The sequence below is a fragment of the Ceratotherium simum genome, chromosome 7 (genome assembly GCF_057802395.1).
Source record: "Ceratotherium simum simum isolate JZ-2026a chromosome 7, ASM5780239v1, whole genome shotgun sequence".
Lineage (NCBI taxonomy): Eukaryota > Metazoa > Chordata > Mammalia > Perissodactyla > Rhinocerotidae > Ceratotherium > Ceratotherium simum.
In genome coordinates this window covers 22,286,075-22,303,464 of record NC_141906.1, presented here as the reverse complement: position 1 = coordinate 22,303,464, position 17,390 = coordinate 22,286,075, and the positions used below count along the sequence as shown (strand labels likewise).

The following is a 17,390-nucleotide window of genomic DNA, read 5'->3' as shown; positions in this document are numbered from 1 at the left end:
GACGCGCTGCTTCTCCGGCCATGCTGAGGCCGCGTCCCACATACAGCAACTAGAAGGATGTGCAGCTGTGACACACAACTATCTACTGGGGCTTTGGGGGGAAAAGTAAATAAATAAAATCTTTAAAGGCTATGATAAAGGATACAGATGAACATTGAGATGGAAGAGATACATAGGGCAAAGAATGTAGGAAGGAATGCGGAGCTTCCATGCCCTTTCTGAGCTCGCCACTCTCCCAGCACCTCTACGTGTTCACCAACCCAGAAGCTCTCCGAAAAAAGACTGAGGGGCTGTCCTTTTTTGGGTTTTTATAGAAGATTCATTACGTAGTCATGATTGACTAAGTCATTGGTCATTGGCAACTGATTCAACCTTAAGCCCCCTTCCACTCCCCAGAAATCAGGGGTGGGACTGAAAGGTCCAATCCTCTGACCACATGGCTGGTTCTCCTGGCAACCAGCCCCTGCCATTGGGTGGGGTCCAAAAGTCACCTTCATTAACATAAACGAGAAATTCCAAGGATTTTGGGAGCTGTGAGCCAGGAACTGTGGTCTAAGACCACGTATGTCTGAGAAATACATTTCTCCCCCAACCTCAGTTCCCACTTTTCAGAAGCAAACACTTTCAGCTACTTTAACTGTGTCTTTTAAAATATGCCTTCATATTTTAAATAAAGCGCTTGATTTTAATTTAGTTTAGTTTAAGATTTCTATTGAATTTTATTGTGGGAGATGATTTAGCTCATAAATTCATTACACGCACACATGCACATGCACACACATTTCCCTCCCCGATCTTCTCAAAATAGTTATAACATAAATTTATGGTGATAATTATTCATGTCTATATCATTATTATGTAAACTTAATTTACAACTGAACCATGTAGTGTGCTGTGATTACATTCTCTTTTTCCCCTCAGGAGTTGGTCATTTGTTTCTGGCTCTTTCCCCTGATCTTCATACTCATATCTAATTGCCTACTTGACATCCCCACTTGGATGTCAAATAGGCATCTCACGTTTAACATGCAAAGCTGAATTGTTGATATCTCCCGTAGCCCAGTGCCTTCTCCCTGTCTGTTTAGAAATGAGGGTTAATGGCAATTCCACCTTTCCATTAACTCAAGCCAAAAATACTGGATTCATCCTTGACTCCTCTCTATCATTTAATCTATTAGAATATCCTGTTGTTTTATCTCTAAAATTTAATGACTTATCATCACCTCCACTGCTTTCTCTGGACCAAGCCACATCACCTCTCGCCAGGTTCATTGTAATAACCTCCTAACTGATGGCCTTGCTTCTTCCTTTATCCCCTCAGAATCTTCTCAATACAACTGCCCGGGTGATCCTGTTAAAATTAAGTCACATTGTGCTACTTTTCTGATTCAATCACTTTAATGGGTTCCATTCCCACTCAGAGGTTAAGCCATAATGCTTTCGATAACCTAAATGATCTGGTCCATCACAACCTCTCTGACCTCTTCATTTTTACTCTCTTCCTTTTTCGCTGTCTGCTTTCCTTCCTCAGACATAGCAGGTACACTCCCACCTCAGGGCATCTGCACTTGCTCCTTGGTCTGTGTGGAATCTTCCCCAGTTAGCTGCACGACTAGCTTCTTCAGCTCATTTCTCCAGGTCCTTACTCAAAAGCCCTCCCTATTTACTATTTTATTTAACCCCTCAACACTACTTAACTCCCTTCTCTACTTTTTTATGTCCATTTCATTATACATATGTGTGTGTTGTATGTGTATTTATGTGTATATATATATATGTATGTGTGTGTGTATAATTTATTTTGCTCATACAAGCAATACAATCAAAACAAGCACATACAAAAAATATAAACTTCATGAGGGCGAATAATTTTTGCCTGTTTGGTTCACTGATCGATTCCCAGCACCCAGAAGAGTACCTGACAAATAATTGCATTCCATAAATATTTACTGAATGAAGAATAAACGAATGAATTATCTTGGTTTTATTTGCAGTGTGTGTATATGTGTGTGTGTGTGTGTGTGTGTCCAGGTGCCTATCTCTAATTTATCCCAAACTCTGTCGGACCTTTAAGTCTCTAAATAAATACATCAGGTTTAATTTATTTCTGTAGGGGACAGCCTTTTAGGGCATGGAGCAGGGCTAGGAGTGGTGTAGAGAAGCAAATGAAGAGAACCAGTACATAAGACAAATGTCCATACACACAAGTCAGTTTCTGAGCTCTCTGTACAACTCCATTGGTTTATTTGCCCTGCACAAATGCTACATTAGTTCAGTCCATTCTGGACACTAGTCTAGTAGCATTCTAATAAGTTTTTCCATCCAGTAGAGTAAAATCGCACAATTTTTTTCTTCTTTAAGAGAATCTCAACTGTTCTTGGCACTTTGTGTCCAAATTAAATTTAGAATCAGTTTGTCGAGTTGTAATCTGATTGGAGTTACATTTAACCTGTAGATCAGTTTGGGGAATATCTTCACAATACAGTCATGTGCCGCATAACGACGTCTCGGTCAACCACAGACCACATATACGATGGTGGTTGCGTAAGATGGGTACCATACAGCATAGGCGTGTATGGTAGGCTATACCATCTAGGTTTGTGTAAGTACACTCTGATGTTCGCACAATGATGAAATCGCCTACTGACACATTTCTCACAATGTATCCCTGTCATTAAGAAATGCATGACTGTGTTGAGTCTTCCAATCTATGACCATGGTATATCTCTTCATTTATTTAGACCTTCCTTAACTTTACTCAATAATGCTTTATTTTTTTTCTGTAGAGAAATATTGGACATTTTTTGGTAAATTTATTCCAAGGTATTTGATGTTTTTTGATGCTATTTTAAGTGAATTTTTTCTATTTTTATTTTTTTACCTGTTTTTTCTGGTATATAAAAGTGAAATTTATTTTTGTTCACTGACTCATATCCATCAGTCCATCAATAAACAAGCTTATTAATTCTAATAATTTATTTGTAGGGTTTTTTGGATTTCTTTGTAAGTCAGATCATCTAACAATTATGACAGAATGAATTCTTCATGTCAAAACTTTACACCATTTATCTCTTTTTCATGACTTATTTCACTAGCTAGGACCTCCAGTATAATGTAGAATAGAAGTAGTAATGTGTCGTATTCCTGACATTACTTAGGAAGATTTCCACATTTCACCATTAAGTACACCATTGCTGTAGCCTTGTTTTTAGACACCCTCCATCAGATAAGCAAATTCTCTTTCCATATCTGGTTTGTTAAAAGCTTTTATCGTTAAGTAAATGCGTGATTTTATCATATGTTTCTTTATTCATTTAGAGAATTATATGATTTTTTTCTCTTTATTTTGTTATTATGGACAATTATGTTTTTTAAAATTTCGCTATGTTAAATCAACCTTCTAAACGAGGTAAAACACACATGTTAGTAATGTACTACCATTTTCATGTTTTTCTGCATTTAATTATCTAATATGTTATTTAATTTTTTTAATCTCAGTTCCTGAGTGAAATTGGTCTATAATTTTACTTTTGTTGTCATAGCCTTCTCAGATGTTGGTACCCAAAATATGATGGCTTTAAAAAATTACTTGGGGAGTATTTCCTCTTTTTCTCTTGTCTGAAAGTGTTTGCATAATATTGGTTTTATTTCTTCCCTAAATATTTAATAGAATTCACCAGTGAACTCAACTGGGTCTGAAATTTTCTTTATGGTGAGGTTTTCAATTACAGATTTAATTTCTTTAATAAGCCATAGAAATTCAGTCTTTTAGTCTTCTTATATCCGTTTTATGAGTCTTAGGTTTTGAAGAATTTGTCCATTTTATCTAATTTTTGAAATCTATGGGTGTATAGTTGTTTATAAAATCCTTTTATTGTCTTTTTAATGCTTTTAGTAAAGCTCTGTAATGGTGTTGCATTTTCAACAATGACATGGTTATTTGTGCCTTTTTCTCCCTGATCTCTCTTTTTTATCTGTCTCGAAAGACGGTTAGCAATTTTTATTAGCCTTTCAAAAGACAACTTTTGGCTTTATTGATTCTCCCAAAATATATGTTTTCTATTTCACTAATTTCTGTTCTTATGTTTATTATTTCCTTCCTTCTTCTTACTTTGGGTTTAATTTATTGTTCTTTTTCCAAGTTCTTGAGATAGATGCTTGGATCATTGATTATCAGCCTTATTTTGTTCCATTTTATGCATTTAAAGCTAAAAATTTTCCCTTCATCTGATTTTTAAGCATTTGTGTAGGAAAAACCTACAGTTCCTCTCCTTTATGGTTGTCTTTTACTCTCACACTACTACCATACTCATAACACTTCTACCACCCGACGTGTGAGGGTTATTCCCACACCAAGCAATTCTGTGACACCAGCTGGGTGTCCTACCATTTCACTCAATTCTGACACTGTCTACCTGGTGATAGTATCAGATCCCACAGGATAAGGGCTCAGTTCCACGAGACTGCCCCCTACTTCACATGCCAATCGCAAGTAGTATGTCCCCAGGTTGCCCACAGCTTCTGTCCGATTTGGCTACAAATTGGAGGTTCCCACGACTCCCTCCTCAGGTTTGACTAATTTTCTAGAGTGGCTCACAGAACTCAGGGAAACACTTACTTATATTTACCGGTTTATTAAAGGATAGATAAAGGATATAGATGAACAGCCTGATGAAGAGATACATAGGGTGAGGTCTGGGAGGGTCCCAAGCACAGGAGCTTCTGACCCCATGGAGTTGGAGTGTGTCACCCTCCCTGTATATGGATGTGTTCACCAACCTGGAAGCTCTCTGGACCCCATACTACTGAGATTTTATGGAGGCTTCCTCACGTAGGCATGATCAATTATTCACTCCATTTCCAGCCCGCTTCCTCTCTCTAGAGAATGAGCGGGAGGGAGCTGAAAATTTCAAGCTTCTAATTGTGGCTTGGTTTTTCTGGTGACCAGCTCCCATCCAGGACCCCACCCAGAGTCGCTTCACTAGAACAAAAGATGCTCTTTGTGCTCTTATCACTTAGGAATCTACAAGGGTTTCAGGAGCTCTGTGTCGGGAACAGGGATGAAGACCAAATATATAGTTCTCATTATAAATCACAGTATCCCAGAATTCTACATGTTTTGAGATGTATTATTTTCATTATCATTAAGTTCAATATATTTCTAATTTTCGTTGTGATTTTTACTTGGACCTGTGGTTTATTTGGAAGTGTATCTCTTAGTTCCCAAATGTATGGGGACATTCTAGTTATCTTTTTGGTATAGATTTCTAGCTTAATTGCATTATGGTCATCCCTCATACTATTTAACATCTCTGCAAGGCCCTACTGTTAACCAACCTCCTTCCAGAATATCTTCCATGACGTCAACTGTTTTTCTCTAGGTGAGAACGTGTGATGGTTGGGTATGCAAGCATATGGACCACAACCATCTCTCCCCTTTTTAGTACAGGAAAATATGTATGAAAAGGCAAGATGAAATGAGAGCATCATATGTGTGTAGTAATGGGTTAACTTAGCAAGCTTGAGATGCTCAAACCCTGCACACTCCAAAGAAAGGACTGGCCTTTGACTGTTTCCATAGAGATAACCTCTAAGCGCTTAGAATGTCCTGCTTGGTAAGAGTTCTTTGTAGAGCAGACCTTGGGCCACACCAGATATTTTATACTGACAATGTGACTTATGGTGAATGCCTGTTTTTTGTTCACCTAGGGCCCTGGGCCATGCTGTTTGACCTCTGATGAGGGGAATGGAGACTGCCTAGCTAAGGTCAGTCATAAGGGCAATCCTTGCCACTTGCAACAAGAACCTTGGACATCAAAGTTTAGGTGAGCTTCCCTGGTTGGCAGTAGTTAATATGTGTTGTCACACATCACTGCTGGGAGAATTAAGTGCTGTCTGTGTGACTCCACTGGGAGAGGACAAGTGGAAGCTCATGCCTGGTTTTTCCAGACTCCACCTTATGTATCTTTTTCCTTTGCTGATTTTAACCTGTGTCCCTTTGCTGTAATAAACTGTAAACTCTGAGTATAACAACTTTTCTGGGTCCTGTGATTCCTTCTAGTGAATCATCAAAACTGAGGGTGGTCTTGGGGACCCCCAGTACAGTGGTACTCAAAAAATATTGAGGAGACCGAGGTATCAAAAGTCTGTTGAGGGGCTGGCCCGGTGGCGCAAGCGGTTAAGTGCGCGCACTCCGCTGCAGCAGCCCGGGGTTCGCTGGTTCGGATCCCCGGGCGTGCACCGATTCACTGCTTGGCAAGCCATGCTGTGGCGGCGTCCCATATAAAGTGGAGGAAGATGGGCACAGATGTTAGCCCAGGGCCGTCTTCCTCAGCAAAAAAAGAGGATTGGCGGATGTTAGCAGAGGGCTGATCTCCTCACAAAAAAAAAAAAAAAAAAAAGAGTCTGTTGATAATGACTCTCTTTGCCTAACTTGTGTAACCTTCTCTAAAGCCAAAGTTCAGTGATTTGGGTGATATTAATATCATACAAGTAGTATTAAAGAATAATTCATCAGAATTTCCAGTTAAATACATCAGATGAAAAACATGAAATTGCCTCTATCCCCTCTTGAGACTCCATAAAATGATATAAAGGGACTACAAAAGTCATAGACAGTAGAAGACTTTTGCTTTGACTTCTCAGTTATAAATATAGACGTTTAGGGATGTCCTAGAATGTGAGGAAAACCACCATCATGAAAGAGAAGTTCCAAAATAAACAAATAGATCAACTGATCACTGAAGAAAAAGAGAGTAAAGCAGGAAGAAAGAATTCTAATTAACATCCATCACTGAGGACCAAGCAAAACCAGTGAAAATAAGATATCTAAATACCTTGTGGGGAAATTTCCAAAGGCACAAGTACAAAGTAAAACTGCAAAGAGACAATCTTAAAACTTCCTCAAGAGAAAACAAATCTACAGAAGAATCACATTAGACACCCCACCTGGAACATGGAGTTCTAGAAGACATTGTGACAATGTAAAATGAGGCTAAGATGAAATAATTTTAACCTAAATTCTATGCCCAGCCAACTTTCTTTTAAGAATTAGAGCACAATAAACATTATTTTAACCTGTGAACCGTCACTGGAATAAAAAGTACTCAAGAACGTACTCAACAAAATGAAAAATGTATCTAAAAAGAGAGGATGATGTGGGTTTTAAGAAACTACAGTGAGCAAAGAAATGAGAACTTTTTAACCCTGGTTTAAGTGTTTGTTAATAATTTGTCTGGGAAACATAATGGAATAATGAGAAACCATATTTTAAAAGACAAAAGCATAATAAATTAAATTACAGGGGGAAAGAGATTTGAATACAAAATTAACAACTTAATTTAATAGACATAGAAATTTGCCCCCTGCAAATAGAGAATACTCATTATTTTCAGAGGCATTTGAGCACAAATGAATAGGATAGGATGGGATGGGATGGGATAGGATAGGATAGGATAGAATAGAATAGAATAATATTTTAAATGATTGAAGTCATCAAGTCATATTCTCTGAACTCAAAGCAATATAACCAGAAGACAAAAACACAGTCCTCTGCAAAATCTATCCTCTCAGGATTTTTTAAATGCTCATTATTGACATTTAATTTACATACAATAAAATTAACCAATTTTAAGTGTACAAGTTTTGTGACACATATTTTTCTGTCATCTCCAAAGGTTTCCCAGTGCCCTTTTATGAATAGTCCCTTCCTCCCACTCCTGGTTCGTAAGACCCACTGATCACTCTCTGTTACTGCATTTTTGCTTTTCCTAGAATTTCATATAAAGGGAATCACACAATATGTTGTCTTTTATGTCTGGCTTTTTTCGCTCAGCATAATGCTTTTGAGATTTATTCATATTGTTTCTTGTATTTGTAGTTTGTTCCGTTTGGTTGCTGAGTAGTATTCCACTATATGGATATACCACATTTTGTTTATCCATTCACCATGTGATGCTACCTTTGGGGTTCTTTTCCAGCTTGGGCTCAGAACTATTTCATAGACGTCTTTGGATGTATGTGTGGTTTTATTTCACTTGGGTAAATAACTAGGTGTGTGATTTCTGGGGTTATTTGGAAAGTGTATGTGTAACTTTAAGGGAAACTACCAAAACTTTTTTCCAAAATGGTTGTAACATTTTGCCTTTCAAGCAGCAGCTTATGAGAGGGGCAATTGCTCTACATCCTGGGCAACAATTCATGTTGTCAGTCTTTCATTTTCGCTATTCTAGTGAGTGCATAGTAGTATCTCACTATGGTTTAATTTTTTTTTTCTTTTTTTCTCTTCTTCTCCCCAAAGCTCCAGTAGATAGTTGTACGTCATAGTTGCACATCCTTCTAGTTGCTGTATGTGGGACGCCGCCTCAGCATAGCTGGACAAGCGGTGCATTGGTGCGAGCCTGGGATCTGAACCCCGGCCACCAGTAGCGGAGTGCAGGCACTTAACTGCTACGCCACAAGGCCGGCCCCTGGTTTACTTTAATTTTGATGAAGTGTCTGTTCAGATCTTTTGCCCACATTTTTGTCAGGTTGTTTCTCTGAGGTATAGGAGTTCTTTATGTATCTTGGACGTAAGTCCTTTACTGGCTATATGTTTTGCAAATATAATCCTTCAGCCTGTGGCATAACCTTTCCCTTTCCTAACAATATGTTTTGAAGAGCAAAAGTTTTTAACTTTAATTAAGCACAATTTATCAGTTTTTACTGTTATGCTTTGTGCTTTTTGGTCCATCTAAGGAATCTTTGTCTAACCCAAAGTCACAAACATTTTCTCCTATGTTTTCTTCTAGAAGTTTCATAGTTTTAATCCTTAGGTCTATGATCTATTTCCAGTAAATTCTTTCCTATGATGTGAAGGAAAGGTCATGGTTCTTTTTTTTTTTTTTTTTTTTCGGCAAATGGATATCCAACTATTCTAACACTATTTGTTGAAAAGAATATCCTTTCTTCATTAAATTATCTGGCACTTTTCTAGAAAATCACTTCACCATATAAATGAGGGTCTACTTCTGGCCTCTTTATTCTCTTCCACTGATCAATATGTCTGTCCTTTTGCCAATACCTTACTATCTTGATTACTGTAGTTTTATTCTATGTCTCATAAGCAGGTAATGTTAAGTCCTCCAATTTTGTTGTTTCTCAAAATGATTTTGGATATTCTAAGTTCTTTGCATTTCCATATAAACTTTAGAATCAGTTTGTCAACATCTACAAAAGGTATGTTGGGATTTTGAATGGAATTGCATTGAATTTACAGATCAGTTGAGGAAGAACTGATATCTTAACAATACTGAGTCTCCTGATCCATGAATGGGAACTCTCTCCCCGTTTATTTATGTCTTATCTAATTTGTCTCAGCAATGTTTTGTAGTTTTCAGTGTACAGGTCTTGCACATAATTTGTTAAATTTATCCCTAAGTATATATGTAGGCATATTTTTACATTTCAATTCACTTGTTTCATTTCTAGTATATAAAAATAATGTTGCTTTTGTATTGACCTTGTTGGCCTTGCTAAACTTAGTTGTTTTAGTAGCTTTTTGTGGATTCCTGAGGATTTTCTACATAAACAATCATTGCATCTGCAATAAGAGTTTTACTACTTCCTTTTTAATGTGTATGGCTTTATTTCTGCCTTATTGCAATGGCTGGAACCTCTAGTACAATGTTGAGTAGCAGTGGTAAAAGCAGGCATCCTAGCCGTGTTCCCTGATCTTAAGGAGAAAGTGTTCAGTCTTTCATCATTAAGTATAATATTCACTGTAGCTTTTTATAGATGCCTTTCCTAATAGAAGTCCCTTTCTATTCCTGGTTTGCTGAGTTCCTGTCCGGAATGGGTATTGACTTTTGTCAAATGATTGTTTTGTATCTGTCGATATGGATTTTTTTTTATCATGTTGATATGGTGATTTACCTTGATAAAGATTTCCAGATGTTGAGCCAACCTCACATTCCCAGGATAAATCTCACTTGTTCAGAATACATATCCTTTTAAATATATTGCTGGGTTTGATTTGCTAAAGTGTTATTAAGCATAATTGTGTCTATGTCCATGAGGATACTGGTCTGTGGTTTTCTTATAATATCTTCGTCTAGTTTTAGTGTCAGAATATTGCTCTCCTCATATAATGAGTTGCAAAGTGTTTCTACCTCTTCTGTTTTATGGAGAAGCTTGTGTAGAATTGGTATTATTTTTTTTAAGTTGCCTGGAGTTTTATTTGTGGGAAGGTTTTTAACTATGACTTCAATTTATTTAGAATATATAACTATTTGGGTTACATATTTTTTCTTTAGTTTGGTATGGTATTTTTTGTCTTTCAAGTAATTTCTTCATTTTATCTAAGTTGTCAAATTTATTGGGATAAAATTGTTCATAATATCCCCTTATTATTTTAATGTCTATAGTATCTGTACAGATGTGTCCGCTTCCATTTTTGATAATGATAATTAATATTTTCTCATTTTCTTTCCTGATCAGTCTTGCTAGGATGTTGGTTTCATTGATTTTCTCTAGTGTTTTGATGCTTTATGTTCATTGTTTTCTACTCATAATTATTATTTCCTTCCTTTTATATACCTTGTGTTTGATTTTCTCTTGTTTTTGTGTTTCTAAGTTGAAGCTCAGATCACTGTTCTGAGATGATACTTTTTTTAATGCTATATATTTCCCTATAAACACTGCTTTTGCTGTGTCCTACAAATTTTGATATGTTGTGTTTTCATTTTCATTCAGTTCAAAGTAGTTTGTAATATCCCTCATGATTTTTTTCTTTGATCTGTGAGTAATTTAGAAAAGTACTATTTAATTTTCAAATATTTGGAGATTTTCCAGATATCTGTGATTGACTCCTAGTTTAATTTTATCCATGTTAAAGAATATGCTTTGTATGATTTCAATCTTCTTGAATTTAATGAGAGTTATTTTATGGCCCAGAATATAGTTTATCTTGGTAAATGTTTGATGTACACTTGAAAAGAATGTGCATTTTGCTGTTGTTGTATGGAGTATTAAGGAGTGAGTAAATATCATTAGATCAACTTGGTTGATAATGTTGTCCAAGTCTTTTATCTTCTTATTTCTTTTCTGCTACTTTGTTCAATCAATTACTGATAGAGTGGGGTTGAAATCTCTAACTCTACTTGGGAGTTTGCCTATTTCTCCTCTTAATTCTGTAAGATTTGTTTAATATATTTTGAGGGTCTCTTATTAGAAATATACACATTGAAAGTTATGTCCTCTTGATGATTTGACCCTTTATCAATGAACTGTCCCCTTACTCCTTGGTAATATTTCTTGGTCTGAACTCTTTTTAGTATTAATGTAGCCAGTCTAGCTTTTTTTTAATTAGTGTTTACATGGCCTAATTTTTTCATCCTTTTGTAACCTATCTTTGTCATGATATTTTAAGTGAGTTTCCTACAGATAGCATATGTAGTTGGGTCTTGCTTTATTGTCCAATCTGACAATTTTTGTCCTTTCAATTGAAGTTATTAGGTATATACATTTAATGTAATTATCAATGTGGTAATATTTAAATTTACCTTTTCTATTTGTTCCATCTGCACTTTTGTTCTTTTTTTCTGCCTTGTTTTGGATTGAGTATTTTTATAATTCGATTTTATCTCCATTAGTGGCTTATTACATATAACTATTAGTTCTTTTAGTGGTTATGCTAATATTTAAAATTTACATCTTTATATTATTTTATGTAATCTTTATTATTTCCTTTTTTCTGCTTACTTTGTTAATTTATTTTTATTTTTCTGGTTTCTTAGACTGGAAGCTGAGGTCATTGATTTGAGAGTTTTATTCTTGTCTAATATAGGCATTTGAGTGCTCTGAATTTCCCTCTAAGTGCTGCTTTAGCTGCATTCCACAAATTTTAATATATCGTGTTTTCTTTTTAATTCAGCTCAAAATATTTTCTAATTTCTCTTCGGATTTCTTTTTTGATCCATGGGTTATTTAGAACTATATTATTTAGTTGCCAAATATTTGGAGGTTTTCCAGATATCTTTTTGTTACTGACTTCTAATTCATTTCCGTTGCAGTCAGAAAATATACTTTGAATCTCCTCAGGTTTAATTGAAACTTGTTTTATGGCTCAGAATATGGGCTATCTTGGTCAGTGTTCTGAACGCACTTGAAAAGAATGTGTACTCTACTGCTGTTTGGTGGAGTGTTTTTTAAATGCCACTAGTTAAGCCAAGTTAGTTGATAGTATTGTTCAAATATTCAAATCTCTGACTATAACTGGGGACTCGTTTATTTATTCTCACAGTTCTATCAGCTTTTCTTCATGCATTTTGAGGATGTGCTATCAGGTGCATAAATATTTAGCCTTGTTATGTACTCTTGATGAGTTGACCCCTTTATCATAATGAAATGACCTTCCTTGTCCCTGGTAATATTCATTGCTCTGACATATACTTTGATATTAATTTAGCCACTCTACATTTCTTTTTATTAGTGTTAGTATGTCATACCATTTTTCATTGTTTTACTTTTAATCTATTTATATCTTTATATTTAAAGGAGATTTCTTGTAGGCAGCATAAAATGGAGTCTTGCTATTTTTATTGAATTAGACAATCTTTACCTTTTATTTGGATGCTTAGATCATTTACATTTAATGTAATTACTGAAATAGTTAGGTTTAAATTTACCATCTTACTGTTTATTTCTATCAGATTTGCCTCTTCTCATCTTATTTCCTTTCCCTTTTTTTCTTCCTTCTTTTAGATTAATTTAATATTTTTAATCATCTATTTTATCTCCTTCGTTGGCTTATTAGCTATAACTCCTTGTTGTATTATTTTAGTCATTTCTTTTCAGTTTACAGTATACATCTTTAACATACACAGCCTAACTTAAGGTCACATTATACTACTTGTACTATATATAGTACAAGAACCTTACAACAATTCTGGTTTCATATCTTACCAATGAATAACCCCAATAAAATGAGAATGTCCCTTTCTCAGTATCAATTTTTCAATCCCAAGGGGGTCTTTAAGTGGCCCTGCTTGGGTTACATACTCATCCCTAAATAGACAACAGTGGACAGGGGCATGAGTATTTTGGTCAGCCTGAATTCCTCTAGCAGGCCTTCTAGAACTTCATGGAATTGGGAGGGAGTCACCAAAAGAACCCAAGAAGAGGAATGCAAAAGTACACTAGTTAGACAAAAACTACAGCTATCATAGACCACTACAGGCAAACATATCATAGAAAGAGTTTACAGATTGGCAGGTAGAGAATTTGCACACACTTGTTTTAAATTCCCAATATATCTTGCCAACAATACTGAACTTGGCCACACAAAGCAGGAGCAAATGAAGCATTTCTTTGTATGACATTTTCCTTCCCCTAGTACCCTCTAGGGCACTCAGCTGCCAGTGACACTTCTACATATCTGATTCCTGTCAAGCTGAAAAAGAAGCAAAATACTCCACCACCCTTTTATATTTGACTTTTATCAGCATTCTAGAAAAATTTTTACTAACAATCTAAGCACTTCTGTCTAAGAGTTTCTCAACCTTGGCACTTTTGACATATTGGACTAGATAATTCTTTGCAGTCAGGGGCTTCCCTGTGCATTATAGGATGCTTAGCCAACATCCCTGCACCCACTAGATGTCACCCACTACCCACTAGATGTCAGTAACACACCTGCCTCCCCAGTTGTGTCAATCAAAAATTCCTCCAGATAGTGTCAGTGTCCCCCCGGGGAAGCAGAATTGCTCCTGGCTGAGGACCACTAATTTAAGGGAATGTTTACAAACATCAGGATCTACAGGTTCTTGACCCCAAATCAGCATCAGCAGATGGGGAGAAAGCAGAATTAGCATTAGGCGTCATGAACTCCTGTTCCATATCCCACCAAGCCCATCTCTCCTCAAGGAACCATGTCTTTTGTTCACCACTGCAGAATCCAGCTTCTGGAGCTCCCAGATTCTGGAAAAGAGCAATGCTCAACAGAACTACAACCACAACCAGTGTTGAAAGAATAAGTGAATGAAGGAATGAATGGATGGGTGAATGAATGAAAAGAAAAATCTGGATGGTTATTCACTGTTACTCTAGAGAAAGGAGTGACATAGGTGGTATGTACATGAGAAAAGGGAATATTTTACTATTTTACTTAAAATTTTCTGTATTTGAATTTTATCATTTTTACTTTCATAATTTAGAAAAGTTTAAATGATTTATTTTTAAAGCAGTTGGAAATCAAACCAAGCGTTTTCTCTTTGATAACTCTTTCTCTTTTTTCTTTTTTTTTTTTGTGAGGAAGATCAGCCCCGATCTAACATCTGTGCTAATCCTCCTCTTTTTCCTGAGGAAGACCGGCTCTGAGCTAACATCTATTGCCAATCCTCCTCCCTTTTTTTTTTTTTTCCCCCCAAAGCCCCAGTAGATAGTTGTATGTCATAGCTGCACATCCTTCTAGTTGCTGTATGTGGGACGCGGCCTCAGTATGGCCGGAGAAGTGGTGCGTCTGTGCGTGCCCGGATCCGAACCCGGGCCACCAGTAGCAGAGCGCGTGCACTCAACCGCTAAGCCACGGCGCTGGCCCTGATAACTATTTCTTTAGTTTGCCTTTTTTTTAAAAAATACAAGTGTGGACTTTAGCCCTCGCTCACTTTCTGAATGTATCACTGAGTCTGAAGCTTGATTTTTGTTTTTTTAGTTTTAACTCATGAGCAAACAGCCATATAATATAAATATTTATGAATGGGGTTTATGTTGGAAAGAGAAATGCACTTAGCTTAAAAGTAGCCCGACACATCACATTCAATTGTGTGCATTGGCTTTGAGGGCAGAAACTGGACTATATGCATCTTCATATCTCAAATCCTACAGAGCTTATGCAGTGTGGCCCCTCAGGAATTGTGTGCTTAAAGAATTAATGATGATGACGCTTCATAGGCATGATTTTTGTTCTTCCTGTTTTACTTTGTCAAACCAAGATTTCCTGGGCAGGATGAGAGGAGAGGAGAAGCGAGCTAAGTGAAAGGAGAAGGGAAGAAAGAACATGTGTCTGGACCTTTCTGCTTAAGGCAAACAGGAGAAGTCAAAGGGTGAAGGAGTAGGCCAGGGAGTATGGAAGGAAAAGGATAATTTGTGGAGACAGCTGTTGCTCCTCTCTCTCCTCTGCCACCAGCAGGAAGCTGGGTCAGATCCTCCCTCTTCAGTGAGAGCAGACACTCCTCGTGCAGTAGGGAACCCACAGCACAAAGCAGTTCAGCCCCTGCCCTCTGTGACACCCCCACTCCTGTAGAATTCTCCTCTCTCCTCCTCACCTCCACCCCAGAAGGAAAGGCCCAGCCACCGGCATCTCTTGAGGTCAGGGCTCCAGGAACTAGGAGAGCCTGGCTGCGAAGTGAGGTCATTTATTGACACGAGGCAAGCGACACGTGAAGACACAGAGCAATCCATCTGCCTTAGCGACCAGATTCCCATCGCCTCATCCTCCTGCGGAAGCGGTCAAGGCAGGGAGGCTGGGTGAGGTGACCTTCCAGAGCTGAATCTGTGCTTCTAAACATAGAAGCATCCTTAGAGAATCCAGAAGGGGCGGGGAGGCTGTGGATGTTGAGGGCAAAAACCGGACTCCCCAGAGCACTGTCAGTGTGAAACTGTATTAATTAGACACAGGCACCCAGCTCGATGACCTCAGGTGTCTCAAAAATTGAAACTGAATGAACTGGCTCTTTTTTTCCCCTTTCTGTTTACACTCTCCCTCGGCTAAAAAAGAGAAAGAGAAGCGTGTATTCGGACCTATTTGAATGGCTGCACATTGCCCTAGGAGATGTCTTCCCCAGCAGAGGGAAATGGGGGTTCCTTAGAGACACACCAAGGGAACGAAAGAGCTTCTGGCAAAGCGGGAACCCGCAGGGCGGCAGTAGGGGGCCTGCAGGGTCTGGGTCCCCACCCATCTCTCCCTGTGTAGAGACTTCTCAGGGCCCTTGTCCGAGGCTTGGTGGGGCGAGGCGAGTGTCCCGGTGTGTCCAGGGCTGTGGATGTGTAGGATCACAGGGTGCCTCTCTCAGGCTCCTGTAGCCTCCTTGTCCAGAGCCACATAGAGACTAGGTGTTTCCAGGGTTCAGTGGAGCCATGTGCTGGTCTGCACAGGTTGTCAGAGAACTAGTTGGTGTGCAGTGCTCTGGTGGGTGAAGGGTTGTGTGTGTGTTGTGGGGCCGGGTTTGCAAGAATGTGCAGGGTATTGTGACAAACTCGGGGGGACTGCATATGTGGGGCCATGGTGGAAGGATGCATATGGACAGTAACTATTTGGAGGACTTTGTGGTCCTTCGTGGGGCCTGTGGGAAAAACTATGGAGGAGGCTATGTAGGAAAAGGCAGGGGCGTTGGGAGGGTGGGACTGAGTCTCCGAGGAGCTGTGTGGGGATCCGTTTGAGAGACTGGAGGAGGCTGCATGGCACTGTGTGCAGAGCATGTGTGGACTTTCGGTGGGGCTGCTCTGTGTAGCTTTGTCCCAGGGACTCTGTGTGGATTGTCATAGAGATATGAGGGATATGAGTGGATCCACATGAGGACTCCGTCGGGGGTAGTTACTGCTGTGGGGGCATCTGCTCTGAGGGCTGCGTTTCTGGTCTCGGGGAACCTGTGTGAGGCTGTGCTGGGCAAGTGGCTGCATAGAGGGTAGCGGAGCCCTGGACACCCTCCACAGGTTTGCCATCTAAATATGGGCTATGCTTCCCTAGGGTGAGGGGCTCCCGAAGTGCAGGGATTAATCCTTCTCCATGTGACCGACATGAAGGGGAGAGATGCTGGGGATTCACCAGATCAAAAGGAGCAGTGCCTTCCTTCCAGTGCTGCCCTGCAGCTGGTCCTTACGCGCCCAGGCTGAAGATACTTCCCAACGCGTCAGTTTCTGCTTTCTCAACAGGACAACGTGGATCTTGGAGAGCTGATGTTTTCCCTCTGCTATCTTCCAACGGCTGGCAGGCTGACCATTACCATTATAAAAGCAAGGAATTTAAAGGCAATGGACATAACAGGAGCATCAGGTGGGACATTCTCAAATTCAGACTTCCTCATAACGGTTCTAATGCAGTAACTCATGAAGTTTCTAGTATAGTAATAAAGTGCATGGAACCAAATGCCTAGGTTTAATCCCAGTCCTAGACCTACTAGCTGTGTGACCTTAGGCAGGTCACTTAACCTCTCTGGGCTTCAGATTCTCCATCTGTTAAATGAGGGTGATAACAGTATCTGGCTCACTGGGTTATTGTCAGATTAAATGAGTTAATACATATGAAGCCGTAAGAACAGTGCCTGGCACATGCTAAATGTTGCCTGATGTTCGCTGTCATTATTATCATCATCATTCACTCTTAGGTCTTCTGAACCATAGTTGGGAACTGGACC

At 38.6% G+C, this 17,390-nt stretch overlaps 1 protein-coding gene across 2 annotated transcripts in view; it reads left to right on the top strand.

Moving 5' to 3' along the window:
* SYT9 (synaptotagmin 9) overlaps nt 1-17,390 on the top strand; it is a 181,125-nt gene that overhangs the window by 111,040 nt on the left and 52,695 nt on the right. For both annotated transcript variants that reach the window (XM_014782611.2, XM_014782617.2), the window contains exon 4: nt 16,909-17,029. In XM_014782611.2, the coding sequence (XP_014638097.1) occupies nt 16,909-17,029 (121 nt within the window). The remainder of the gene's footprint in view (nt 1-16,908; nt 17,030-17,390) is intronic.